The sequence below is a fragment of the Colius striatus genome, chromosome Z, assembly GCF_028858725.1.
Source record: "Colius striatus isolate bColStr4 chromosome Z, bColStr4.1.hap1, whole genome shotgun sequence".
Classification (NCBI taxonomy): domain Eukaryota; kingdom Metazoa; phylum Chordata; class Aves; order Coliiformes; family Coliidae; genus Colius; species Colius striatus.
Window position 1 is genome coordinate 39,209,513 of NC_084790.1, and position 27,594 is coordinate 39,237,106.

Below are 27,594 nucleotides of genomic sequence, written 5' to 3' on the forward strand. Positions count from 1 at the left end.
AAAATTACAACCAGCACTTTAAGATCTCCCTCCCCCATCCCTCCTTTCTTCCCGGGCCCAGCTCACTGTTCCCCATATCTCTACCTCCTCCCCCCTCAACGGCTCAGCGGGGCAGGGAATGAGGGATGTGGTTAGTCTCTCACAGATGGGCTCTGCTGCTTCTGTCTTCTCAGATGAGGATGACTCCTGGCATTCTTCCCCTGATCCAACACAGGGTTCCTCTCCCAGAACACAGTCCTTAACAAACTTCTCTGGTGTGGGTTGCTCCCAACAGCTGTGGCTTCTGCTGATACAGGGTCCCTCACACGGGACACAGTCCTTGGTGAATATCTCTGGTGTGGATTCTTCACCACAGTTGCAGTTTCTGCAGTTACAGGGTCCCTCTCTCGGGACAAAGCCTCTTCCGGGCAGAAGTTTGATGAGCTGCTTTGTCGTGGGTTCCTCCCCACAGTTACAGCTGTGGATATTGGGTCCCTTCCTCGGGACACGGCCTGCTCCAGCCGTAGTGATAAAGGGCCCCTCCTTTGAGACATAGCCTCCTCTGGCCAAAATCACTGCTCCTGGCTCAAGGCCTTTAATGAAGTGAATCACTGCTCCTGGTCCGGAGACAGCTTTAGCAGAATGAGTCTCTGCCCCTGATACGGGCTCATTTTCAAAATGAGTCTGTACCACTGATATGGGGTTTTTAAAGAAATGAAAATAAATCTCAGCTTCACCAGTTCTCTCCATAGAATGCAGGGGAGTCTCTGCTCCAGAACATCTCCTCCTCTCTTTCATCACTGACCTTGGAGTCCGCATGGTTGTTTCTCTCACTGTTCCTACTCCTTGCACCACCACCAGCCAGAAGAAAAAGAAGGGGCAGAAGAAGGAAAGAAGATGGAGGAAGAAACCTCTTCTTCCAGCTTCTTAAAAAGTGATCATGGAGGCGTCTAACTGGCTCAGCCCCAGAAGTGGGTCTGGCTCTGAGCTGGGGAAGAGTTGTGAGCAACTTCTTACAGGAGTCATCTTTACAGCCCCTTCCCCCTTACCAGAAAAGGCTATCATGTCAAACCATGACATGATATGGTTTGACAGTCTTTTTATTTCTTTAATTTCAACGAGTCAGACCAAACTGCAGTTCAATTGCCAGCTGAGCTCTTCCCTATCTAACAGGAAAATGTCCCTTCTCTCTTAATGCTAAAGATTCGTGCACAGCTGCAGCTCTGCTTACTCCATACCAGAGTATTTAAGGAGCACTCATCTCATTAATAGGAGGTTGTTCTCAATCCATACTGTGCACTGCAGTGGCCTGGTACAGGGCTTTGTTTGAATACACAGTGAACCTGGTCAGAGAACTGTTAAGCAAAAACCTAACTTGCTAAATTAACTCTTCACTTGGACCAGTTCTTGATTCTAAGTTACCCTGAAGCTGTAAAAACTTATTTTATACATCACAGAGGACAGAAGTAAGCGGAAGGAAAACTGTTGTGTCTGGTACCACAAACATCCTGTTAATCCAACATGGCAAGGTTAAAATTGGCCAGGAGATGATTAAACTACTCTTTAACTTGCGAGCATGTAAGAAATTCATTTGTTCAAAGCAGAAGGCTTCCTAATAACAAATTGACTTCTTACCTCTCTTGGCTGGCTGGCAATGGCAATGGTGCCATCTGTGTTGTATTTGATAGGCGCACCCCCTTCCTGCACCAGCGTCCCATAGCCAGTACTGGTGTAAAATGCTGGGATTCCTGCTCCTCCTGCTCTAATACGTTCAGCGAGAGTACCCTATGGAGAAACATATTTAAGAACTTAATTTGGGAAAAACAAATCAATCTTTGACAAATATAATGCATTAATTTACTTTATATCCTGACATTTGGAGCTTTTCCTTCTGAACTCAGCAGAGCACAACATCTATTTATTCCATTTTACTTTTCCATTGTGGGATTGATACTGGGTATGACAAGAACTGCTTCACACATGGCCATAATTTGCTCACAAGCACTCCGTCACACAGCTTCCTGTCAACTCCCAAGCCTCCTCTCCTTCAGCTTGTCTCCCAATCCATTATTCTGAGATGAGTACAGAGTACTTTTTTGCTTTCCCACCTGACTACATATGCTAGGAGGTTTTTCTTTTATAACAGTCCTACATATACATGTTTCACCCTCCAACATCTTAAGAATAACTTCATACCTCATTCCAAGTTGAAACAACCATGCATAGCAGATTGAGAAAGGGAGTCCAGAGATTTGGGTCACCTGTGCTTAGAATACCAAGAGGCTGTCAGAAAAGCGTTTCTACTCTATTTGACCATGCCATCTGCATTCTGCTCTAAGTCCAGCTGTACTATGGATATCAATAGAACAAACTCTTCATCAGCCTTAATTATGGACTTATGGATAAAGATACATTTGCCTGTTTTTCATTAGTATCCTTCCACACTTTTAAAAATACATTTGTCTAGATTTAAAGCAAGACAAGACCATCATGGACAATTATCTAGTTTGATGGCCTCCAAGACATAGGTTACATTTTCTCCAGTTATCCTGCAAGAACACAATGGCTTCTGGTAGATTCACAAAACGGTGGCAAGAGGCAGATGCAAACCATGCAGTGATACAAAGCCCTGTAGTCAAAGTAGCCTTAGCATTTCATGTTCTCACCATGACCTCTCCCCTACTGTTTAACAACAACACAACAGACCTCCATTTTACCTAAAGTCATACCAAACTTGAAGCACATTTTCCAAAAAGCAATTTGACACAAATATTTCAAACCTCCACACCTCCTGGCAAATTATTAATTCACCTCACTGTTTACCACTGCATATTGTAGACTCAGTAGTTTCATGCTGGATCTAGATAGCTTGTCAGTGCAGTCCACAAAGACAATTATATGTCTAAGGAGTTCCACATCTTCCAGATGAAAGCATTGAACATTAAGTAGGAAGGACGAAAGAATGCGTTGAGATTTGTGACTTTTGAAACATGAGAAACAACATGTGCCTGGTTATTTTGATGTTAGTTGTCTGAATATAAAGGGAGCTTTCCTACCCATCTCTGAGATTCAAAGATACACCCTCAGGAGATGCAGTCTGAGTCACTTTTCTCCATAAAAACTTAAGGCTGTTGCTTTTCTCAGAGACTTAAATCAATAGCTGTTTAAAGCTCAAAGGTTATGTGTCACTTATGGACATAGATACAGTAGGTTTTAAAGTTACAGTACTAATGTCATAAAACTAGATCTCAGTAGAATATGACTGATACTCATAATTTTAGGATCTCATTGCATTCAGGCTATTTGAGTTAGCTTGGCAGTGTTAAAGACATTACAACTATGGTGCTGAGCAGTAAAGTTGTAAATATTGGCTCATAAGACTATGCAGAGATTGATTTAGTTAAGATGTAATGAGGAAGCCCAAAAGAGTTGTGTCTCACATCCAACTGAAATCTCCTAATTTGACTCTTACCCACTTGATGGCAGACACTGCACATGCAACCTCCCCAAAAGCACACATGAACCACCACCAATACAGGAATTCAGCAGTTGGCTGGTTTTTTACCCCTTATATTGGCTACAAGAGTAAGCATATTTGGTCTGTTTTTCTACAGTGTAGGAGAAACTACCAAAAATTAAACATTCTATAACAAAACATTGGGGGGGGGGTGTCTGTGTGTGTGCCTGTGTGTCTGTGTCTGTGGGTCAGCAAAGAGATCCCTACAGCCCATAGTGAAGACCCTGATGAAACAGGCCCATAGAGGTCAATGTTGCAGCAGGCTCCTGGCAGGACCTGTGGCCCCCTAGAAAGAGGAGTCCACACTGGACCAGGTTTGTTATCAGGACTTGTGACCTCATTGGTAATCCACACTGGAGTATTCTCTTCCTGAAGGACTGCATTCCATGGAAGGGACCTGTGCTGGAGCAGTTCATGAAGAACTGCAGCCTGTGAGAAGCATTCATGTTGAAGAAATTCATGGGGGACTGTCTCCAACATGAGGGGAGAGACACCATGCTGGAAGAGCGGAAGAGTGTTAGGAGTTCTCCCTTGAGGAGGAAGGTGTGGCAGAAACAACATGCAATGAACTGACTGCACCCTTCATTGTCCATTCCTCTGTTCCGCTGAGGGGAGAACAGGTAGAGACAATCAAGAGTAAAGTTAAGCCAAGGAAAAAGGGAGGGCTGGTGAGAAGGTGGGGGCTTTTTTAGGATTTATTTATCATTATCCTACTCTGATTTTATTGGTAATAAATCAAACTAATTTCCCCAAGTCCAGTCTAGTTTGTCCATGACAGTAATTGCTGAGTGATCTCTAACTGTCCTTACCTCAATGCATAAGCCTTTTCTCTCCCCTGTCCAGCTGAGGAGGTGAGTGATAAGAGTGGCTTTGGTGGACACCTAGCATCCAGATAGGGTCAACTCACCACTGACGGCAAGTGCCATCTGTCTTTACTGCACAGCTACACACAGGCAAAACACTTGGATTGCAAAACAATTCTATAAGAGCACTTAAGCATTATTCTATAAATCACTGCCTTCTGCAGACACTTCTTACCTGAGGTGTAAGCTCAACTTCAAGCTCGCCTGATAAATACTGGCGTTCAAATTCAGCATTCTCTCCAACATATGATGACACCATGCGTTTTATTTGCTTAGTCTGAAGCAGGAGACCAAGTCCAAAATTGTCAACACTGTATAAAAAAAAAACAAAAAGCCAGACAACACTCAGAGCTTCACTGTACTCAGAATACTTGGTAAACTCTACTGACTTAATAAGACTATCTCCCTCCACTTTAGACATAAGGATTTTGAGACAAATATAAAATTCAAGCTTTTAGAAGGAAAAATATCAAAGCTATAATTAAAATTTAGGAGTCCAGTGCTGAGATCTTATCTCTTCCAAGGCACCAACTCCATCCAAAACTTCTTTTCAAAGATATTTTGCATGTAGTAGCTACAAATATGAGCTTAACTAGTGTTATTTAACATACCCTCTCCTTCAAAAAACCTTACTAATAAAAAGTCACTTGTGTGACAGCCTGGTTGTGGCTGAATAAAGGCTTACTCTTTTTTTAAACTCTTGCTCTCCAGGAAAAAAATGTAAGTGATTGCTTAGCAGCTAAAGAGGAAAGGCACATTTATAGTGCTAGTCTGTACATAAGGTAAGAGGGTATTTGTACTTAATTTTTGTATTACAGTAAATAATTCAAATTCTTATTAAGAATTTGCTGACTTCAGTAAAAGATAGTACACTGAAGTCAAGATTTCATTGTTTGTGTCATATTATCAGCATAAACTGAATGAAAAAGACAAAATACAATATTTTTCTTGTGCCAGTGATTCTAAATTCTGGCATCCTGAAGACATTATTTTCTATCAGTGTTTAGCATTTTTGTGACGTTCATTACCCTACATTGTGTACTGATGTTTTTTATACAGTGTTTCAGGAGTTCTTACAACAAAGAGACTCTATAAAAAACCCAGCTATTTCACTTTGAAAAAAACATGAGGTTAAAATATTAAAAAAGGAAATAGAGATGATATTACAAAGGCGTATTTCTTCCACATTCCCAAGGTATTATGCAAAATGTTGGCTGACTGGTACATGCAAGCAAAGCTCCGCTACATTTATGTTGGTCTCTGCAACATAAACAGAGAACTCAGGCCTTCCATTTCCAGTAAAGGAAAACTGCCATGATCCAGAAGCACCTATCAAAGTGATGTGTATCTGCCACTAGTTTTTTCAACTCAGTGTAACTTAAATATTCACACAGTGGCATGAGATTTCAAGATAAAAAATACAGTAAAGCATTTAAAAAAAATCTTTTAAGAAACCAAACCCAGTATCCATCATGCTGTAATTAACATGCATATGTGCTTAAAACATCTGTGCTCTTGTAGTGGATCTGTGCGGCCAGATTTTGGTAGCAGGGGGGTTACCGGGCTGGCTTCTTTAAACAAAGATCTGCCAGAAGCTTCCCCTGTAGCTGATAGGACTAATGCCAGTCAGTCCTAAGGGGGACCCGCCCCTGACCACGGCCTGGCCAATTAGTGATGGAGGTAACGCTGCTGTGACTAAGGTCTTTGAAAAGAAGTTGCTGCACAGTTGCTAAACTACAGAAGCAACAGAGAGTGACAATATGAAAACATCCCTGCAGACACCAAGGTCAGCAGAGGAGGTGGGGGAAGGAAGTGCCCAGGAACTGGAATAGATATTGCCCTGTGACCTGTGGTGCAGCCCATGGAGGTTCACCCTGGAACAAAGATCTACCTGCAGCCTGTGGAGGACCCTACACCACAGTGGGTGAATGCCCAAAGGAGACTAACTCCATGGGAAGTCCACACTGGAGCAAGTTCCTAGCAAGACTTCAGAACCTGTGAAGGAGCCCACGCCAGAGCAGGCTTGCTGGCAGGACTTGTGGTCCTGTGGGGTACCCATGTTGGAGCAATTTGTACCCAAAGGACTGTTCTCCCCGTGGATTACCCACATTGGGGCAGGATGTGAAGAGCTGCACCCCATGGGAAGGCCCCATGCTGGAGCAGTTCATGAGGAAGTATAGCCTGTGGGAAGGACTCATGTTGGATAAGTTCATGGACAACTATCTCCCGTGGGGAAGGGCCCCAAAGTGTAGCAGTCAAAAGTGTGAGGAGGCCTACCCCTGAGAATAAGCAGAGGCGAAGTCCACATATAATGAACTGACCATAACCCCCATCTCCCATCCCCCTGTGCCACTGGGAGGAGGAGTTTCTATTTCTCGTTTCCCTGGTCTGTTCTGATTGTTCAGTAATAAATGAAATAATTTCTCCCCAACTTGAGTCTGTTTTGCCCATAATGGTAATTGCTGAGTCATCTCCCTGTCCTTAACTCACGAGACTCTCATATTTCTCTCTGCTCTGTCCAGTTTAGGAAGGGGAGTGACAGAATGACTTGGTGGGCACCTGGCACCCAGCCAGGGCTAAACCACCACAATTCTATTGAAAACACCACACCTGAAGAAGAGCCAAAAAGGCTGTATTTTCAAAATCTATTAATTGCTTTAATGAAATATATCCCTTTCTTATACAAATCTCATCTTTTTTACGTTCTTACACCACCATATCTATAATACAGGTTCCTTCTTTAGGTATTGTCAGAAATAAAGTCTTTCTACTAAAGACCAAATGCATTGAGGATTAAGAGAAAGGCTGAGCTACTGAATGCCTTCTATGCTTCAGTCTTTACGGCCAAGGCAAGTCCTCGGGAAGTCCAGTCCAGTAAGGATAGCAGGATGGCCAGGACAGCAGAGGATTTGCCCTGGGTGGAAGAGGAAGAGGTTAAAGACTTATGGGCCAAGCTTAAGGCTCATAAGTCAATGGGTCCTGATGGGATACATCCAAAAGTGCTGAGAGAGCTGGCTGATGTGATTGCTAAGCCTCTCTCCATCATTTTAGAACAATCATGGAGGACAGGCGAGGTGCCTGAGGACTGGAGAAAGGCCAATGTCACTCCAGGCTTCAAAAAGGGCAGGAAGGACGACCCAGGAAACTACAGGCTGGTCAGCCTCACCTCCATCCCTGGAAAGGTGATGGAACAACTCATCCTGAATGTCATCACTAAACATATGAAGGAAAAGATGGTTATCAGTGGGACACACCATGGATTCACCAAGGGGAAATCCTGTTTGACCAACCTGATATCCTTCTATGAGTGCATAACTGGCTGGCTATTTGAGGGAAGAGCAGTGGATGTCATCTACATTGACTTCAGCAAGGCTTTTGACACTGTCTCCCATAACATCCTCATCAGAAAGCTCAGGCAATGTGGCTTGGATGAGTGGACGGTGAGGTGGATCAAGAGCTGGCTGAATGACAGAGCCCAGAGGGTGGTGATCAATGGCACAGAATCAAGTTGGAGGCCTGTAGCCAGTGGAGTTCCACAGGGATCAGTTCTGGGGCCAGTCTTGTTCAATATCTTCATCAACGACCTGGCTGAGAGGACAGAGTGTACCCTCAGCAAGTTCCCTGATGACATCAAACTGGGAGGACTGGCTGATTCCCCAGAAAGCTGTGCTGCCATACACTGAGATCTTGACTGGCTTGAGAGTTGGGCAGAGAGGAACCTCATGAGGTTCAACAAGGACAAGTGCAGAGTCCTGCATCTGGGAAGGAACAACCCCATGCACCAGTACAGGCTGGGGGTTGAACTGCTGAAGAGCACCTCTGCAGAGAGAGACCTGGGAGTCCTGGTTGATTATAAACTAACCATGAGCCAGCAATGTGCCCTTGTGGCCAGGAAGGTCAATGGCATCCTGGGATGCATCAAGAAAAGTGTGGCCAGCAGGTTGAGGGAGGTTCTTCTCTCCCTTTACTCTGCCCTGGTGAGGCCTCATGTGGAGTCCTGTGTCCACTTCTGGGTTCCTCAGCTCAAGAGGGACAGGGAACTTCTGGAGACTCTAGCACAGGGCCAGCAAGATGATCAGGGGACTGGAACATCTCTCATACTAGGAAAGGCTGCAGGAACTGGGGCTGTTTAGCCTGGAGGAGACTGAGGGGTAATCTTATTAACATTTATAAATATCTAAATGTTTGGTGTCAGGAGGTTGGGATATCTCTTTTTTCCATTGTAGCTAGCAACAGGACAAGGGGTAATGGGATGAAACTGGAACACAGAAAGTTGCATTTAAATATAAGAAAAAACTATTTTACTGTGTGGGCACAGGCTGCCCAGGGAGGTTGTGGAGTCTCCTTCCTTGGAGGTCTTCCGTGCGACGTTATCTAGGTTGACCTGCTTCTGCAGGGGGGTTGAACTAGATGATCTCTATCCCTTCCAACCCTACCATTCTATGATTCTATGAAAAGTAATGCACCAGTAAGTAACGCATGAGGTAAGTAAAGTTTTCCCCCTACTCTCCCTCCCCATACTTTACCCAAATTATCAGTACGTATATCCCCTAACCCTAGCTTTATAAGCTATGTAAAGGAGACATGTAAGTACTGGAATACAAATCTATACTTCTCCATACTGAAAAACTCTTTCTCAAAAAAAAAAAAAAAAGGAAAAAACCCTTAAAAATTAAGACACATTAATGAGTGAGTCAAGAATCCAATGAGATGTTACCAATTCTCAGTGTATATTAACACTCCTACCACTTCAGGATCCATGTCAGATACCTCACCTTCAAACTCCTGACATCCTTTCAAAAGGCCATATTCAAAAAGTTTACTAGTATATGGTATTCTTTTCCAAACATAGAAGCGGTGAAGATGAACTCACTTCTAGAACAATACCACTACACTCTTCCTTGCCAGTGCTCATGTCCCCAGCATATGCTACATACAGTGCTACATATGAATGGAGAAGGGTTGAGCAGAGCAGTACCAGCACCAAGTCCTCATCTCCTACCACAACATTCACAAAGGCTGCATGGACGAAGGTGCTGCCAGAAAGACCTCTCAACTGCATGCATAACAGGGACTATATTACGGTCAGGACTATTTTAAGAAGATAACCCATTTCTACACGTATTTAGGCTTTGTTAAATCTGCATGAGAGGATGTAAAACAGCCTAATCTGATCTGCTTCTTTGAAATTATTCTATGTTCTCCACATGTGAAGAACTCTAATTACTACAAGAGTCTGCTCCACTCCTCAACTCTGACCTATTAAAAAATCCCTTAACATCTAACTCTGATGCAATATGTTGCAGTGCCAAAACCTTGGAAATAAAATGTGTGCTCCCTGGAAACAATCTGTATTTCTAATTTCCCACATGAAAAAAATCCAGCAGTTTGAAACTAAAAAAGCTGGGAATAGAGTAGAAAGGGGAGTCTTGTGGGCAAAGAAAGGGACTTGAAACCAGCAAACCCTGACATCTCATTATAAAAGGTAGTAAGCAAATGCAAGAGACCAGCCAGTTATCTTATGGCAGTTTAATGGCTTTGGGTAACTACAGTAATATGTACAAAATTGTGTAATGCTTTGCAGTGCAAGAACAATCAGGGGCAGCTTGAACTGCTTACAAACTGACCTCAAACTAATGGACAAGGAGATCAGCCAAGTCCAGCACCAGCAGGGTAGGTTGACAAGGCCTGGGAGGAATACTACCAAAAAATAAGTATGTGTGCATACTTATGTACGCATTTTCTGTTGCATAGTAGAATGTATGCATAGTATGTTGCATAGTAGAATGTATGCATAGTATGTATTTTCTGTTGCATAGTAGAATGTTTTGGGTGACTTATGTATGTCCTGTGATGAAATAGAGGGGTTCAAAAGATGTGCACAATCCACATGTCTTCTGAACCATACACTGCTAAAGGCTCTGAACCCCACAGAAAAAATAGACTTAAAAATTTATGTTGTATCGAAGCCACTTACTTGTACCCGTGCCAGTAATCAGCTTTGCAAAAACACTTGATACCTAACAATATGTCTGTATTTGGTCACTGGGAGACAGCATCTCTTAAATACTTTAATAAGTATTTTTAAGTATATTTTTCAAGTATATAAGTTTGAGACTTTAACTGTGATCTACTTTATGAAGCTATTATTCTTGCTTGGCAGTTGTTTCCTAATAATCTTAAGATTATAGATAAATGTTTTTTTTCTTGTAACTTGCTTTCTGTGTTCCAGGTTATTAAACCATCATAACTAGATTCCATTTATATTGTTTTAAACTTTAAACAAAAATAGCAGCACTTAAGAGCTGTGTTTAAACTGCAGGTTATATGTTGTTGATAGCTTTTTCAAAATATGTTGCTTGAGCTGACTTAACAAGCAAGTACATTTCAGTTTTGTAAGTCAATGATTTTGTGATTTACTGAATAAGGAAAGACTATGTGGTTTTGGTGCATTGTCAGAAGGTGCTGTTGTCTTTCAGATGATGATGTCTTGCAGGTCACTGTTTTGTCCACAGTGTTCTCCCTTGGATATTGCAGTTTATGTAGATTTACTGATGACCAGTGAGTTTGTGAATGCCAGCACTTTCTCTTGTATCTCTGTTTGACCAGATAATATAGTAGCATCTAGTTTGAATCTTTTGTTTGTCTTGGTGAGAGGCTTTGGTGATTTTTTTTTCCTTCTTCCAACTCATTTTCTCATGGAGCATTAAAAAGCATTTGGAGATCAAGATTAATAGCATGTTTAATTCCTCTTACCAACCTTCTATCAAGTTGATCTCAAATTATTTGCCAAGACACACCTACCTTCATTCTACCTGGATTAGGTTCCTGTGTGACCTACTCTAGGTGGTTCTGCTCTAGCAGTGAGGTTGGACTAGATAATTTTTCAAGGTCCCTTCCAACGCTTAAGATTCTGTGATTTACTCTCAGAAGCAGCTACTGGAGCACACTGTCATTAACAGGATTTTAAATAGGATCCCATATTGATACACCTAATTCCCTCATCTACTACAGGCAGGCATCTTCTCTCACACAAAACCTAGTGGTTGCAAAGCTCCCCATAGAAATTAAGCAGAAAGTTACACAAGAGTCATTCTTGGTCACACTCATCCCAAGTTGTTAACTTCTTAAGTCACTCTTTCTCTTCACCTCAAAGGCAGCTAATTCATTTAAAGAGAAAAGTGCAGTGGGGATCAGTCACAGAGCACACAGGTCATATAACATTATTTCCCTAGCACAATAAGAACAGCAATTTCACCTTTGGAAAGCTACGCATCAAGAGGCTCTGCCTTCCTGATAATACAAAATTACCTCAATCCCCAGGTTCATTTCTTCTTCAGAGCAGCATTATGAAATCCAGTTGCTGTTACTTTTTTAAGATGCAAATATCTTAAAATAAATAGATTGTTATCAATCTTTTTTTAAGGATGAACTCTTTTATTTTAATTTTTAATATTAAAATAATATGTTTATGCTGAAAATATAACCCCTAAAATATGCCTTGCAGGCAATGTCCTTTCTATCAAATAGTAACCATAAAAAGAAAATAAATATCCTCTTTTGAGTGCATGGAAATAATACATCCTGGATATCTATTTTAAAAGCTGGACCCAAGTTCCCCATTCTAGTCATGAGGACAACAAAAAATTAAGGTCTGGTTGTTTAGTAACATATTCCTTCCTATTGTTTTGTCCCTCTGAGACCTATGAAACATTCCTGTCAAAAATTGTCTGACTTTTCTAATAAAAAAAAATAGCCAAAGACAACTTCCAGGAAGACCTAGCCTACAGATCTCAAGTATACTAGGAAGAGTCAAAAGCAACATGTTGAAGTTACATTCCAGAGAAATGGTAATTTCCAGCTCTCAGATCTCTCTCTGTGGTGCCTGAAGTAAAATACATTCTACAGCATCACAGGGAAGAATACATTACCCAAGTTTCCAGTCTGCTAAAAACTTCACACATCAAGTCCTACACAGACCAATGAAGAAAGGAATGGAAATTTGCATTCTTGTGCAGAAAAAAGACATAGAATGTTCATGCTACTCTGGTAAAGCGGCTTTTGGTTTTTTGGATTTTTTTTTTAGTAAAAGGAGAAAATTACACTGTCTTCTCTTTTGCCTTTGTAAAGACATTTATCAGTGTCTAAGAAAAACAGTGGTGGTCAGGACAGCCTGGCTGCCCATACTGGGAACACTGTGATAGTGAGCATTGCCAATTAGCATAAGGGATTCGTTCTTCACCTCTTAAACAGAAGTCTTCCTCTATACTGATTTTTTAACAGATTCTGCAGGACCTGAGATGCGTATTCCTGGGAGATCCCACTAAAATCAGAAGTCACTGGTTATAACACATTAACCTGAATATTTGAGTTTTGGAGAATTAACACCTGTTGGCCAAAGAGTAGCTAACATGATGCCTTAATTGACTTCTTTCTTCTCACAATTTGAGCACTGGAAGGATGGGAGGGTAATGACACCACCCCTGAAAACTACGGATTGAGAAAGAAAAACATGTAGTAAGAATCCTGAGGTGAGGCTCCACCTCAGGCAGAAATTAGTTTCCTGCTGCTTGCTGTTGCTGAAAAAAGAGGTATTTATGGTTGGTCTTACTCCTTGAGAATACTGTAAGTAAAGAAACTAGTCAGCTTCTGAAGATATATGAGCAACCTCTCTAGGCATTCAGCAGGTCTAAGTGTTGCTTAACTATGCATGACATTTGATTACAGATGGACCTTTTCCAGAGCTGAAAATTTTCCTAGCAAGAGGCTAGGAGTGGGAGAGGTAAATCCACTTGAAAGAGAGTTCATCTCATCTGTTTTACTTTGTAACATCAGTTTTTCAGTCTTCAAAAGGATCTGTTCCAAGTTAAATGCTATTTTGTCTCCCTACAGGTCAACACCTCCTAGGGATGAGATACATACTCCCTAAAAGGAATCCATCAGTCACTACTTGTTTGGCATCTCTTAGTAACACTGACTTAAGTTTTCAGGCTCACAGGGGTGCCAGACTATAGCATGAAAGTTTATCAAAATGAAAGAAGGCATGAGGCTGAAGATAATTATCCAAGGTCTTAGTGACACACATTCAGAGGCCCCCAAAATTGATCATAAAGTATAATCTAGGCAGTATGAAAGAGTGATCCTGTATAGTGTTTGTGCAAAAAATGAGTGTATGCCAACTAGATGATGCTTGACAGAAGACATCAAACAGAACTGCAGGCATATCAAAGGCAAAATAAATGTAACAATCACCCAAATAACAGTTCTTGATGATTCATCTTCACCAGTCTTCTAGCTGCTTCCCAACAGTGAGACTACGTAATTCCCCATTCATTTTCTGTCCTCCACTACTAGCTTGGACCCAGAATGAGGTAAAATGAGGAATGGGAATCAAACAACAGGGAGAGGAAAACACATTCAAAACGTAGGAAAGAAAATTAGACAGATTTATTTGCCCTATTGACTCTTGAGACACTGTCTTCAGCTATTTTTTTTCCTTTCCTTTTTCACAGGATACTTTCCCATCTGTCCTAAAGGGAACTGTTTAATGCAAAGCGGAAAAGAAAGCAGAAGCTCTCTGAGGGAAGGTGACCAAGAAAAGAGGGAGAGAGAAGTATAGATGCTGCCATATACTAAAGATGACTCGGTCAGGAGAAGTAGGGTCATAGGTTCTAGAAACCACAGAAACTGTCTCACCACCTTTTCAGCCTTTGGCAAAGAATAAAATAAATAGTGCCTTGAGTCTCTCTCAGCTCAGCAGCTGAGACTAATTCTGGCAATGCCTGACTTCTCTAGGAAATGTGGACCTACTGGGGACTTCTTCTTTCAGAACAGAAAAAACAGAGAAAATAAGGGAGTTCACAGCTGCCAGGAATCAGGAAGTCCTGCATACAAGTAGCTTTTTACTGAGTCTTTAACTCCCTCTGCTCCTGTCTGCACTCTTCTTCCTCCACTACTAAAGCCTTCTTAGAGGAACTCTGCCCTATCCATTTCATCAGCTCCAGTCTCACAGCAAAATGGCAGTATTATTCCTCTGCCATCCTCTTCCAAGAAACCAATGCTCCACTCCTATAAGAACGATAGGTGAAGGTTATGTAGACCAAGTTCATTGAAGGGTTGCAAAGGCAGATAATTTTTGAAGAGGCCAAGTGCCATAGTTACATCAGCAACAAGGTCTCCTCTTTCCATGTTACTTTCTGCTATGAAATGGCTTATTGAGTTTTTTTTCATTAAAAAACAACTCTATTCAGAATTTTTAAGACTTAGCATATTTTTACTTCATGGTGAAGTTATATGGTATAGACTTAATAAGATAAACTGTTGAATTTAATCATGAATGCATCATACTTCAGTCTCCTGGCTGAAAGATAGGTTTAACTTTTCACGTCTGTCACAGTTTAGCAAGGAGCCGCTTTTGCGTGGTAACAGTGGGAGGGGGCTGCAGTGCAGAACCAGTAAAGGGTTCTGACTTTCCCCTGGCTCCTGGGTTCAGACCCACTTCCAGCCCAGCTGGGCAAATCTGGCGCCTCTGTCATCACTATCTGAGGACCGGAATTTGAAGTGCTTGGCAGGAGGTGTAGGAGTGGTACAAGATGGAGGTCACCATGCGGATCCCACAGTCAGAGAAGGAGGAAGGAAGGAGGAGTGACAGACCAGAGACTCCTCTGCAACCTGTGGTGAGAACACAGGCTGTGCCCTTGCAACCCATGGAGGGCAATGGCAGGACTGAGAGCCACCAGCAGCTCCGGATGAGTGAGCCTGGACGGGCGAGGGACTGTGTGGGGAGACGGCCATGGCGCAGGCTGTGCTGGAGAGCCTGCAGGCCGCAGAGCAGCCCCACACGAGAGGCAGAGAGAAGCTGCAGCCTTTGGGATAAATGCACATCGGAGCAGCCCGTGCATGGCTGCTGTGTGTGAGGTACCCCGCAGAGGTGCAGGGAGGACTGGTGCGGAGCCCACCTGCCCTGAGGAGAGTCAAATGGCAGTAGCTATAAGCAATAGACTGACTGAAACCCCCACTCCCTGCCCCCCTGGGCCATTCATGGAGAGAAGAAAGAGAAGAGAAGAGAAGAGAAGAGAAGAGAAGAGAAGAGAAGAGAAGAGAAGAGAAGAGAAGAGAAGAGAAGAGAAGAGAAGAGAAGAGAAGAGAAGAGAAGAGAAGAGAAGAGAAGAGAAGAGAAGAGAAGAGAAGAGAAGACCAGGATCAGGACTTTGAGCTAGGGAAGAGGGGGGAGGGGTGGTGAGAAGGTGGTCTTTAAAGGCTGGTTGTACACTTCATCATTGTACCACTCTGTTTTGGTTTCTGTTTGTTATGTTTTGGGATTTTAATGTTATGCTTTAGTTGGTGTTGCATTCAATTATTTTCTATCTTCTTCCCCAAGCCGAGTAGCCTGGTCTGCTTTGTCCTGGACCATAAGCTGCAATTAAGCCCTTCCTGCCCTTTGGCAATTCTCAAGTCTGTGGTACTTGAGTCTAATTGTGGTCTTTTGTTCCTGGATGGGCCTAAACTATGATATTGTCATTTTCCTAAAATCAAGTTGACACAGCTCCTTGATCATTCTGAGTTCTCTACCTATTTTGTCCTTGTTTGTTAATACAACCAGAAAGTTATCTCTGCAGATGATTTCTCAACAGTTCATGTAGTGCAAAGTTTAGTACAATTTGCCCTGCCAAAATCCTAAATCACCTCCACACTAAAATTAGCAGGATGACCTGGTCAGATTTTCAGGGATTTGCAGTTCACACTGTGAACACATCTGTAACAAAGGACCTGATTAGATTCTTTACAAAGAATGGGGATGGTTTTAAAAAACCAAAAAAACAATTTGAAAATATCATATACATCATGACTTATTATTTTGGCAACTTCCCAAGCACAGGATTTTACCTAACACCACGCTTGCAGAGTCATTGTTAACCATGTAATTCACTTCTGAAAGCATTTTCAGTTTGGGATGTTTCAAGTACTTCTTGTGTATACAAAAAAATGACAAATGCAATCTAAGATACTCTGAGCACTACCTTGATCATAACTTTGTGTATATACAAGGTTTCTTCTCAGTCCCTCACAGATCTTCTCAGTTACATTTTTTCCTTCTAAATCAAGGGATTGTGAAATTCATGCCATTAAAACCACTTAATACTTTATACCATGTGAAAAAATTTCTCAACTTTCTGTGAATCTGGAATTCAACTTCCACCTGATGGTATTTTTATACACATTTTTAATATACTTTAATATATATAAATAACATTAATATATAAAAGTATATATAACATATAAAGTACAAATAAGGATGAAATTAAGCTATTGGAGCTACACATGCAAGAACAAACAGGGTATCTGTGGTAAAGATGGCAGACATTTGTTTTTAACAGAAACATACAACTCAAAGTAATGACTGAAAAATGAGGTAAGCTTAAACGTACATAACATTTATCAAACCTGTCATATTAAAAAATACTTAATTGCTAGGAACACAGAAATAGCTTTTGAACTTTAGAATATAGAGTGAAGTAAGCCTACCGCTACACCTGATGCTACAAGTAGAACCTTATCTTAGAGCTGATGCTACAAGTAAAGCCTTAAGTAGAGACTTGACAACCGCAAACCATTCGTTGGTAAAACAAAGGTATTTTTGTTCAACAGAACTAAGTAACAGTGCATTCAGACATCATGACCAGCACTTCAGCTATTTTGTCCTTACTAGTGCATAACATTGTAACATAAAAAGAAGTTCAAAAAAGCGAAAAGACCAAAGTTTTAAAAATATGGTAAGGCCTTTTAAGCAGTCTGAATCTGTGATAACCTGATAGTATGCTGTCAATCTCCTTTTAGATGATCACCCAGATTAAGTTACTAACTATGACTTCTCTATTTTTACTCTAAACTCAACACTGTTTTTCATTAAAAAATTATACATTTGATACAAAGGTCAGACCACATGTGGACCTGTTATATATAACAGACTTCATTTTTACCATGCAGAAGTTCAGCCTATTGAGGTAGTAAAGATGGAAGTGCTGAACTCAGAATACAATTACAGTTAAAATTACTTATCCATTTCACAAAGAAAAATTGATTAAAAATAATCATTTGGTGCCAAACTTTCATGTTAAATATTTGGCTGTGCAGACAAAAACATAGTTTTTGTTGCAACATAGATCTTGAAACAAAAGGTCTGACAGCTTGCACTAGAGAAGTCTAAGCCTAAGCTGACTTGAAACATCCAAATCCACTGTAACTTGAAATCAGTATGCAACAAGGTATTACAATGTCACAAGCAGATGAAAAAACAGCCACATGTAAGAAGGTTTGTACACTAATCACAATTACGCTGGAAATCTACTGGATCAAGGTTTAAAATGATGACAGGCTGACATTTGTGGAGTAAACTAAATTTAAACAAAAACTGAATAAAATCGATTTTAGTAGCTTGCTGAGACAGAATAATCTAAACTTAAAGGACTTAAAATAACATAGTGTAATAGACATACTTAAAACCCTAACAATGTAGGCAAAACAAGTTACAGGGGAAGGTGTGAGAGGTTGCACTTTAGAAGCACACATTACCATATCTTTCACTATCTTCCTGCTTCACAAGTTCCAGCTTCTCCTGCAGCAAGTTGTGTAAATACCAGAGATACTGGATATTTGTACTGCCTCCCTTTCAAACACTTTGCCTTATTTGGCTTGGCAAAAAAGTAACCATTCTTAAAGGTGCCGTTTCAGTAGCTAGCATACAGTGTATACGCCACACAGCAAGAGACAACAAGTTTAGCAGTGTCTAGGAGCATCCCAGAAGCTACTGTACAGCCTGTCCTTGTCAAGCCTCTCAGAAGTCAAATCCAGTTCACCTGACAGCAACTACATGATTGGAACAAGGATTCACATGTGCAATCTCCTCCCTATTACACTGTAGCACAGAACAGTAGGGTGTGAACCTGTGAACATCATACTCCTTTAAAGTTGTTTCCAGACATTGCCAAGCATTTCTAGGCTTTGCTAAATCTTCTTTCTAGTTGAGAGCTGGTAGCAGCACTTCAGGACTTTCAGGACTGTCTACATTGCTACTATTTTAGTTATAAACAGATAGCTCTGTGATACATTTTGTGGTTCACACATGTGACTTATTTCAAGCAGCTGCACTGCTCTCCAGAACAGGTTGTTTGTCTACATACTTGGCTCCTTCCCTGCTTCAATTTAGTTAGTTGCCTACTAACCCCACTGCAGGATGAGAAAACCTAACGATGATCAATTACCTCCTATTTGCTGTAAGAGATGGAGAAAACAGCTGCAGTCAGGAAGACGAAACACAGCAGGTCACCAACTGAAGCACAACAGAACCAAAGCAAAACACACTGAATCCTGAGGCATCTTGGCATGTGACAAATTACTCAACCCACAAAGCAACAGATATCTCTGCAGTACAGGAACAACTCATCCATTGAGTACTATTCCTGAAGTATATTTGATTGCTGTGCTACGTCAGTTTTAAAATCCATTTACTATTGCAATACTTGAAAATACCACCATACTGTTTAACATGGTATTAGAGGTGCATACATGATGTGAATTGCTGTGATGAAGACTCTGCTTTTATTAGTGATGACAACTGTGCTTTTCGCCCAGCTCTCAAACCTTACCGAACTACAGCAGGCTATATTACATATAAAAGAACTAGAATAAATAAAAACAATAGATGAGACCATATTAATTTATATATAAAAATGAATTATGCTGCCCAACATGAGAGCAAAGCCAGTAGTTTTACAAATAAGACTTTACAAAAAACTTAGATGCCTTGAGGCATTTTTAAATCTTGATGCTCTTCTGGGAAGAGACTTAGACTGTGAGGAGTTTAAAGAAAAAAGTTACCTTCCTGTCAGCAACCAAGCACTTTATAGCCATCACTTTAGCCTCAGAGTACAAAGAATTTTTAGGAAAGTTAGTGTTACTTTAAGCAAACATAATTTTAACCTATAACACCACCAACTATACATAGAATAAAAATGTCTTCTCCTCTGTTCTACTTCATAATGCTTCTCTCTTCACTCTTCCATATTCAGACCTTCCCCTCCCTCCCATGAGCATCTGTGCAGACTCTCTACCTACGTATATGCGTGTCGTTCAGAAACAAGAGTATGAGGAAAGTGAGTGATCTCTACTCTGATCGGGTTTTGCATTCAAAATCATTTCTGTCTCTTCCTCTCCCCTTTCAGTCATCCAGCAGAAATTGTTTCGCACAAGATTCTAAGGAGTTTTAGTTTGACTTTGTATGTGCCAAATAACAATACAAGTCATATCTGTCACCCAATCAGTGTGCAACAGCAAGCATGAAGCATTGAAAAAAAAGTGAAGATCAACACACTGTGAAATTCATACAATATTGTGCTTTCTGGGTTCTTTCAAAAAATAACAATTTTAAATAAAGCTGTGCAGTTAATATTTAAATTGTTATGATGAAAAGTAAGACTTTTCCATACATAACTACCTTTTCACTTCAATAGAATATTTAATCTGTACTTATTAAATCACAGTCATACAAATACCTACCCTGCATTATTACTGACTGCTGTGATTCCCTTTACTCCAGTCTTCAGTAAGCCCGCAATGAGGTTTTCAGGAATCCCACACAATCCAAAACCTAGGTAAAATAAAATTGAATATGTAATAAGAGTTTGAAAAAACATAGACTAATTGGAAGTCTGAGAATGTACACTGATTAACTAAAAAACTTCCCTGAGCAAAACAAGTTCCTTAGTTAACTAAATAAAAACCAACACTTCTGGAAAGAGTTGCACCCTAGTACTTGAATCTCCCAGTCACTATATGCTTCAGAGTTTGGGTAAAAAACATTTAATCAACAGTGGTCTGCTTGCACAAAAGGGTTCCAGGACCTTGATTCTCCTAATGTGTGCCCTAATACTGTACTCATTATTCCTCCTTCTCTTTCTACCCGATTAACCCTAGGTTCTTTGTTTCACATAACAACGCCAAACAGGAGTTCTCCCATACAGCTTAGTCTATAATTAGGTGATAAAACCCTGGGAACTGTAAGGCTCTTGGGAAGACATCTAACTGGAAGCACTTTAACCCAGATCTCCACCCACGCTGAGATGCCTCACACTCCTATCCATTATGCAACAGCCCAATATGCCCAGAATGAGATACTATGCCACATTTGACACTTAGCCTGAGATATTCTTTTGTTCCAATAACAACAACATCCTAAATAATTCTTACTATAAGGTATTTTGCATCATTACACATCTCCAGTGAGGTTTCCTATGTTTTAAAACACTCCATTCACTACTTCTTCAATACTGAAAACCACTTATAATACAGTAAATTGAGATACTGCTTTTCTTTCAGTAGATTGCACAGCAGGAAATTATGGAAATCCTCTAGAACATTCACAAGCTCAAGTCACAGTGAAAGTCAGTATGACACAACTTCTTGACTCTTCTGGAAATGCTAAACATAACCATTTAGAGTAACGTAGATAAGTATTATCTTCAGTCCTATAGCTAGAAACAGGTTAGGTCATTTGTTCAAGGTCACAGAGACCCAGCGACTAGGCAGACACAGAACACAGAGAATGTCACCACAAAAATAATCAAATCAAATTTTATTTCTTCACCACCTGAGATGACAATGCTAACTTGAAAAATCCCAAGTGGATTTTCCACATTGGAACTGTCACAGGTAAGGTCTAATATTTCCTAATGGGGACAAAAACATAACTATTTTTCTGACACTCTTCCCTCCTGTAAGAAACAAACAGCAGTTTTCTCACTGAGAGTCTGCTCCTCATTAGCAGAGTAGGAAATCACTTGTTTAAAACACCAAGACAACTATATGGATTCTCAAATTAGTTAATATTAGGAGAAACATGCTAAAATGCTATGAAGTATCTCATTAATAGAATATATGACTGCATCCACAAAAAAATTTAAATATTTACCACCAACAAGTATAGTTGCCCCATTAGGTATATCTTTGACAGCTTCAACAGGATCAATATAAAATTTGGTGTTGTGATGACAGCTGGTTGAAAAAGAGCATCCACAAATCTGGAACAACATTAAAAGAACCAAGTGAATTAATAAAAAGCATTATATAGTAGCTTTATAATGATGACCAACCCTCTGGCTAGATAAGGGGGAAAACACATAACAAAAGATATGGCTACTGCAAACACTAAACATTGGCAGGGAGAGCAAAGGGTTCAGGCCTGCAAAACAATGACTTTATTATCTCTCTATCCTATGAGAGACAACATTCCTATGTATTATGAAGACTTGAGGCTTGACATAAGCTGCATCAAACAGATTTTAAGTGTCGAAATCTCATCCTAAACTGCTAACAAGTTGTGTCTTACTGTGAAGATATTCACAAATGTAACTCCTCAACATGAGTTAGAGTAACACAAACACTGCTCTAACCTGTCTATCGCTCACTATGTGTAGCTTCAAAGATAACCAGATATTAAACTCAACCAGAAATTGCTGAAGCAAGAGAGCCACTACCAGCACCAGATTTGAGTAGAGGCCAAGGAACTATATGAAGCACAGTGCTGTGCTGGCAGTACAGTAAGCAGGGATTCTCTTCAACTGAATGAACCTTCTCCCAGCTTCATAACTCAGTCTTAGAGCTCTTTGCATGGTTGAAGGACAGCCCGGAACCAAGGAGACTGAAACAAACTGATACAAATAGGGAGTTACCCTCCCTTGTGTGAGAAATCAGTATAAATTCCACTCCCAAAACTTGACTTTACAGTGCAAAGTCATTGCACAGAAACCACATAATTCATCTAGTATACTCTTAAGTCACAGCTACCCCCTTTTTAAAAAGAAAAAAACCCCTACCTTGAAGTATTTCCTACTAATACTACCATGCATTAATACTAAGCAAGTACTGCCAAAGGAGCAAATGACATTTATCACTACATTGACACAGTCTTCATAAATTGGGATTGTAATCAGTAGTTAAAATTGAGAGGAAGTTAAAATACTACCTACTGGTGTTTCCACTTCTAATTTGATTGTAAAAGTGAGAAATCTTAAACTGGAAAAGAAGAAGATGGAGTAAATAAATAATCAACAGGCTAATCTACCCACGTTTAAAGACAATATCCTAATTCTTCCCTAAAGAGTTGCCTTAAGATCCAGTTATAACCAATGCAACAATTTTTTGTCTCAGTTTTAACATTACACAAACTGCCTTCTTTATGAAATTAAAGCTGCAAGATTTTTATACTGAATATTAAGGAAATCTTTCTGAATAGTGACTTCTCTTCTACCTAATGGAAACACTGATGTTCCTCTGCTTTGATGGGCTCAAAACCAAGAAAATCTGCAACTTGGTCACAAGGAATACTGTCAGGTGAGAAAAAGATCCTTTCCCATGCTCAATTATCCTAAGACCATTTCTTTCAGAAACATTTCTCATAAAAAAGTAGGACTGGTTGCATTCAGTTAGCAACATGAGTATTAAGTGTTGCCAGCCTCAGTACCATAGGGTTGCAAAGCAGGCATGAGGACCAGAGCTGGAGGGAGACCAGGCCACCACTGTGTCTCTCTACCAACACACTGGAAAATATTTGAAAGAGACCACATGGTACCTTTTCTTTAATCTTCCCAACTGTCTCTAACAGCAGGGAACAACCGAGCAGCATACATATCTGGACATTCCCAGGTTAGATGTCTCTAATGAGGTATCTGTCCTTCCACACTAAACATATTCTTTTCAGTCCCTTTCCTATCCTCTCTGCTGTTTGAGAGCACTGGAGTTACAGGGACCTAAGGTGCCAGGGATCACAGACACTCCCCTGCACACCATGGCAGCAAGCTAAGACCTCAGCAGGCGGCTGCCATTCTGTCAGCCCAAGTTTAAAAGAGAAGTAACATGGCAACAGATGAGCCCCTAGAATGACAAATAAAATCAAAGTGAATTTTATAGCAGAGCAAAATACAACTTGGCAAAAGAAAGGCTGAAAGAGCTGTAACTATTTGTCCACAAACACATCAGGAAGAGAAAGCACAGGCTCAAGGAGAGCAGATGAGCTGTTTCAACTAAAGTAGGAAAAGCTACATAAACAACTCAAGAGACAAAAAAATGAACTTGGCTATGATTACACGTGGGCTCGAAGCCACTAGATCTGAGAGGGTGGACAGATGCTTCACCCCGGAAGAGGGTGCAAGGCAGCTACCTGCAGTGCTGCACTCACCTTTACAACAGACAATACCCAGTGGGGCTGTCTGGGAGCTGTGCTCACTGCCCTGGACTCTCTGCCTACACCTGCTGCCAACTTCTAGGAAAGACTAATGTGGCAAGTGCCAGACCAAAATATACAGTAATATGCTGTAATTGTGCTGCAATTTAAAATGCAAGCGAAATAAATAAATACACACATAAATGAAAAATTTAACATCAAATCCAAACCTCTGGGCTGCTCCTGCCCCGGGGCTGTGTTCTGTTCTCCCTCCCGCCGCCCCTGGGCCTCCTTCGGACCAAACCCCGACACGTTCATAGAGAAAACTCAAACAAAGCCCATCACTTCCCCGCGCGGGCAGGCAACGCCGGCCGCCGTTGTCCGTGGGAGACGTCGACACCCGGCAAAGACGGCTTGAAGCGCGGCCCCGCCGCGGCGGGTACCCTGCCAAGGTCACAGCTGCTCCGGCGCCGAAGGCCGGGCGGGCAGGGGGCAGGCGGCAAGGGCGTGGGCCGCCGGCGGGGTCGACCGCTGCAGGGGAGGGCGGGCGTGCGACGGTGCGGGGTTCTGCGTGTCCCCGCCGCTTTCACCTTACCTCAGCCCCAGCGCCTCGCGCCCGCGCGGCGGCAAAGAGGATGCGGCGGCTGAGCGGCGGCAGCAGAAATTTGTACGCCGCCATCTTCCCGCTACGCTGCTCTCAGGAGGGGTGCGGTGGGGCTGTGGGTTGGGCTGAGGTGGTGGTGGTTCAGTCCAAGCCCGGTCGAGGAGAGCGAGAAAGCGCGCGGGACTGCGAATCCAGAGGGCGGAGAGAGGGAAGGAGAGAGGGAGGGAGGGAGGGTGAGGGGCTCGGCCCTGACGCTCACTGACGTCGGCTGAGCCCGAGGCGGGGCCGTCTGAGGGTGGGCCTGGCGGCTGCTGCTTCCCCTGAGGCACCGTCCCTTGCCCAGGCGGCCAGGTCGCGGGAGAGCTGTCCAGCCGCCCCGCGGCTGCCGAGCTCAGCGAGCCCGACCTGGGCGCTGTCCCATGGGGAATCGGCGGCAGGGCCAGGCGGGAGGAGCAGCCTCCGGTGGGGAGCCTCGGGGAGCAGAAGCACCAGTGCAGTGCTGGTTCCTACTGATACTCCCCCACCCCCGACCGATTGTTCATAAAAATACTCTCAGACCCACGGAAAGCACACCCATCAGTGTCAGAACCGCTTCAGTTGTAAAGGGTGAGGGTTTCTAGTTTCCTTCTGGTGATCCACTGCTTCCACAGATGGACATCTCAGATGCACCATTCCAGGTGTCTCCCTGTGAATTTAAAGCAGCGAAAAGAGAATTAAAGAACAGAAGCTTTGAGTGGTTAAGATTCCGATGCACAGCCTTCAGCGTGGGCCAGGCGCCGGGAAGCACGTGGTCTCCACAGGGTGCTTAGGTGCTATGTTTGGGTGGGAAAATGTTACTAGAATAGATGTATACTTGTTTAAGCAGCCACGTGATATGAACTGCTGGCATTTCTGCTGCTGCTAGATGGAAAATTCAAAGCATGCCTCTGCCATTATTTGTGCTTTCTAAAAATACCCCAAATAATCAGTGCATGCCCTAATGATGCTTGATGGAGCATAAGGATTCACAGAAAAATGTAAGCTGTTTGGATGCAGAAAAATAGAAATACCCCTCAGACACATGACAGGTCACACTTCTTGCAGGTCATGCTGCCCCTCATCTCGTTGCCAAGCTGTCCCCAGTGCAGCTGCTGGCCTCACTGTACTTGCCCACCATGGTATGAACATACAAAAGGATCATTTACAAGGAAGAAAAGTTTTTAAGAGTGTGCTGACAGTCTCCAAAGTGTTTGTGCACACCCTATCCCTTTATTCAGAGGGCTGGTCCAGCCTTGCAGGTGCTGGTCCGTGGACCTCGCCATGCCACTCATATGCATTTTAAAAGGTGGTGGTACCTGTAGTTACAGCTGGTATAACAGATAAACCTTGCAGATGCCAGTGAATCATGACAGAGACATCTTCACTGTTGGGAAGATTTTGACGTGTTTTTTTGTTTGGTTGGTTGGTTGGGGTTTTTTTCTCCCAGATATTCACTATATTTAGCTAGCTGGTGAAATCTAGGGCAGTTCCAGATGTAAAAAGCTAAAAATTACAGGGGGGTAGTGAACTGAAACCCCCCCTCTCTCCACAAAAACAGTACAGCTTGTATGCTTCCAGGGCCAAGCATCACCAGAAAAGTTTTACAGGATTGGAATTCTGAGCCTGTCATATCCAAACTCACATAGACATATAAGGTCCTTAAATCACATTTCCTTCTACAAAAAAAACCACCCTCCCTAAGTGTTGAAAAATTTATCTAAAATAAGTTTATTCTCTTCAAATCTTAAGTATCTTCCTTTAACAATGTGCACTCCCAAACTTACTGAAGTGTTCACTCTTGAGTACTTGTTACATATCTCGCTACCACCTATTTGTATGGGAAGTGGAATATTTATGACTCACAACAGTGTTCCTCCTTGCAGGCTATAGATAGGATGAGAGCTAACTGCATACAGTAGGAATAGAGTGCCTGAGTATTAATAAGTCCTAGGAAAATGCATTATGTACAGCTGATAATTCTGCTTCTAAAAATTGCAGTTTCTGAACTAGGAAACAGAGGGATATAATTTTTCCTTAACAAGTATTATGAATTATCAAAAAACATGTAATTTTTTCATATGCTTTGGACTGCAAGCCTTCTATTTTGGCTTAGAAAAGCTGCAGGCATGTCTGAGTGAGCAGATGAATTCATTCTGGAGTAGTTTATAAAGGGTAATAAGTCGTCTGCTTTGTCTTAATTTTTAAGATGTCTTAAAGCTCTGCACATGACAAGGACTAAAACTAAGCAACCAACATGAAATAAGTCTCTAAAATCATCAAGAATATTTGAATATAGTCTTATTTTGTTCATTGAAGTAAATTATGTAACAGTGGTAGCACGCAAGTCAAACACTTTTCAAGTTCAACTGCATTTACAAGTGAGTAGTGGGGGAGTTTTGAACCCTCAGTGCCAAAATCAAATCAGCAGGTAGGCATTCTGGAGCTACCACAGGTTAATCATTATATGCACTGTATAACACTGCTTACTTATACTACTACCAAGCATAATAGGACATCAAAGTCAGCACTCATATTACAGTGAATTAATATTTCCCAAATATGCTACTGAAGAGTTAGCAGATAGGCAGGCTATTTTTATATATTTTACTTACCTGTACAGGAAGAAGAAACAGAGTTCTGAGAAGAACAACTTTGTTTCTAGACAAACTTCTTAAAATTTGCTTATACTTGATTTGACTTAGACTTTACCTAATTAAAATTTGGCAATTTACCTTTCTTTCCAATCCACTGGAATTTCACGAGAAAATCCAGTTACTGGGGTAAGAAAGTCACATATAGAACCACATAGAAGGGAAAACTCACTAAACCATGCAGCAATCAGAATGGACACAGAACACCTAACATGATAATAGGTTTCAGTTCTTAAACAGGAAGTTGGTATTTAAATACTTTAAGTATTAATAACAATTCTAAAGTGTTTTTAATACTAATCACTTAAGAACACTTGAAACTTTGCTTTGGATAAAGTGGGATGAATATGGGATGGAAAGTCAAAGTAAATGGAAAGATTATTTCACAGCACCTACATCTTTCTGTGAGAATGGAGTACTGAAAACAAATAAAGATTATGATATAGACATAAAGGCATTAGGTAATTGTAAATATATTCCAGCTCAAAACATTACATCCTGAGCATTACATTCAACAATTTTAAGATCAACTCATATCACTTACAGGAAATGTGTTTCACAAGGGGAAGACAAAAAGGCTGCCACCTGCATCACTATGCCATGTGAGCCTAGTAAGCCATGTGAACTTAAACATTCAACTTATTAACATGGTTCAAGTGAAAGGAAGGTCACTACAAAGAACAATGGATATTTATAGGTCTAGTGAAAATTATACTTATTAAAAACCAGCACAGACTTGGCAAATG

The 27,594-nt window shown here is 41.4% G+C and overlaps 2 protein-coding genes across 2 annotated transcripts in view; both read right to left on the reverse strand.

Moving 5' to 3' along the window:
• The window catches only part of RPL37 (ribosomal protein L37), a 346,904-nt gene extending 322,649 nt beyond the window's left edge, over nucleotides 1-24,255 (reverse strand). Inside the window, exon 1 of the mRNA XM_062017849.1 lies at nucleotides 24,252-24,255. Coding sequence (XP_061873833.1) covers nucleotides 24,252-24,254 — 3 coding nt within the window. The 5' untranslated portion in view covers nucleotide 24,255. The remainder of the gene's footprint in view (nucleotides 1-24,251) is intronic.
• The window catches only part of OXCT1 (3-oxoacid CoA-transferase 1), an 83,114-nt gene extending 58,859 nt beyond the window's left edge, over nucleotides 1-24,255 (reverse strand). Inside the window, exons 1-5 of the mRNA XM_062017847.1 lie at nucleotides 24,171-24,255; nucleotides 21,326-21,434; nucleotides 19,915-20,005; nucleotides 4,535-4,670; nucleotides 1,615-1,764 (exon numbers count right to left, since the gene is read on the reverse strand). Coding sequence (XP_061873831.1) covers nucleotides 1,615-1,764; nucleotides 4,535-4,670; nucleotides 19,915-20,005; nucleotides 21,326-21,434; nucleotides 24,171-24,254 — 570 coding nt within the window. The 5' untranslated portion in view covers nucleotide 24,255. The remainder of the gene's footprint in view (nucleotides 1-1,614; nucleotides 1,765-4,534; nucleotides 4,671-19,914; nucleotides 20,006-21,325; nucleotides 21,435-24,170) is intronic.
• Nucleotides 24,256-27,594: the final 3,339 nt, after the last annotated feature.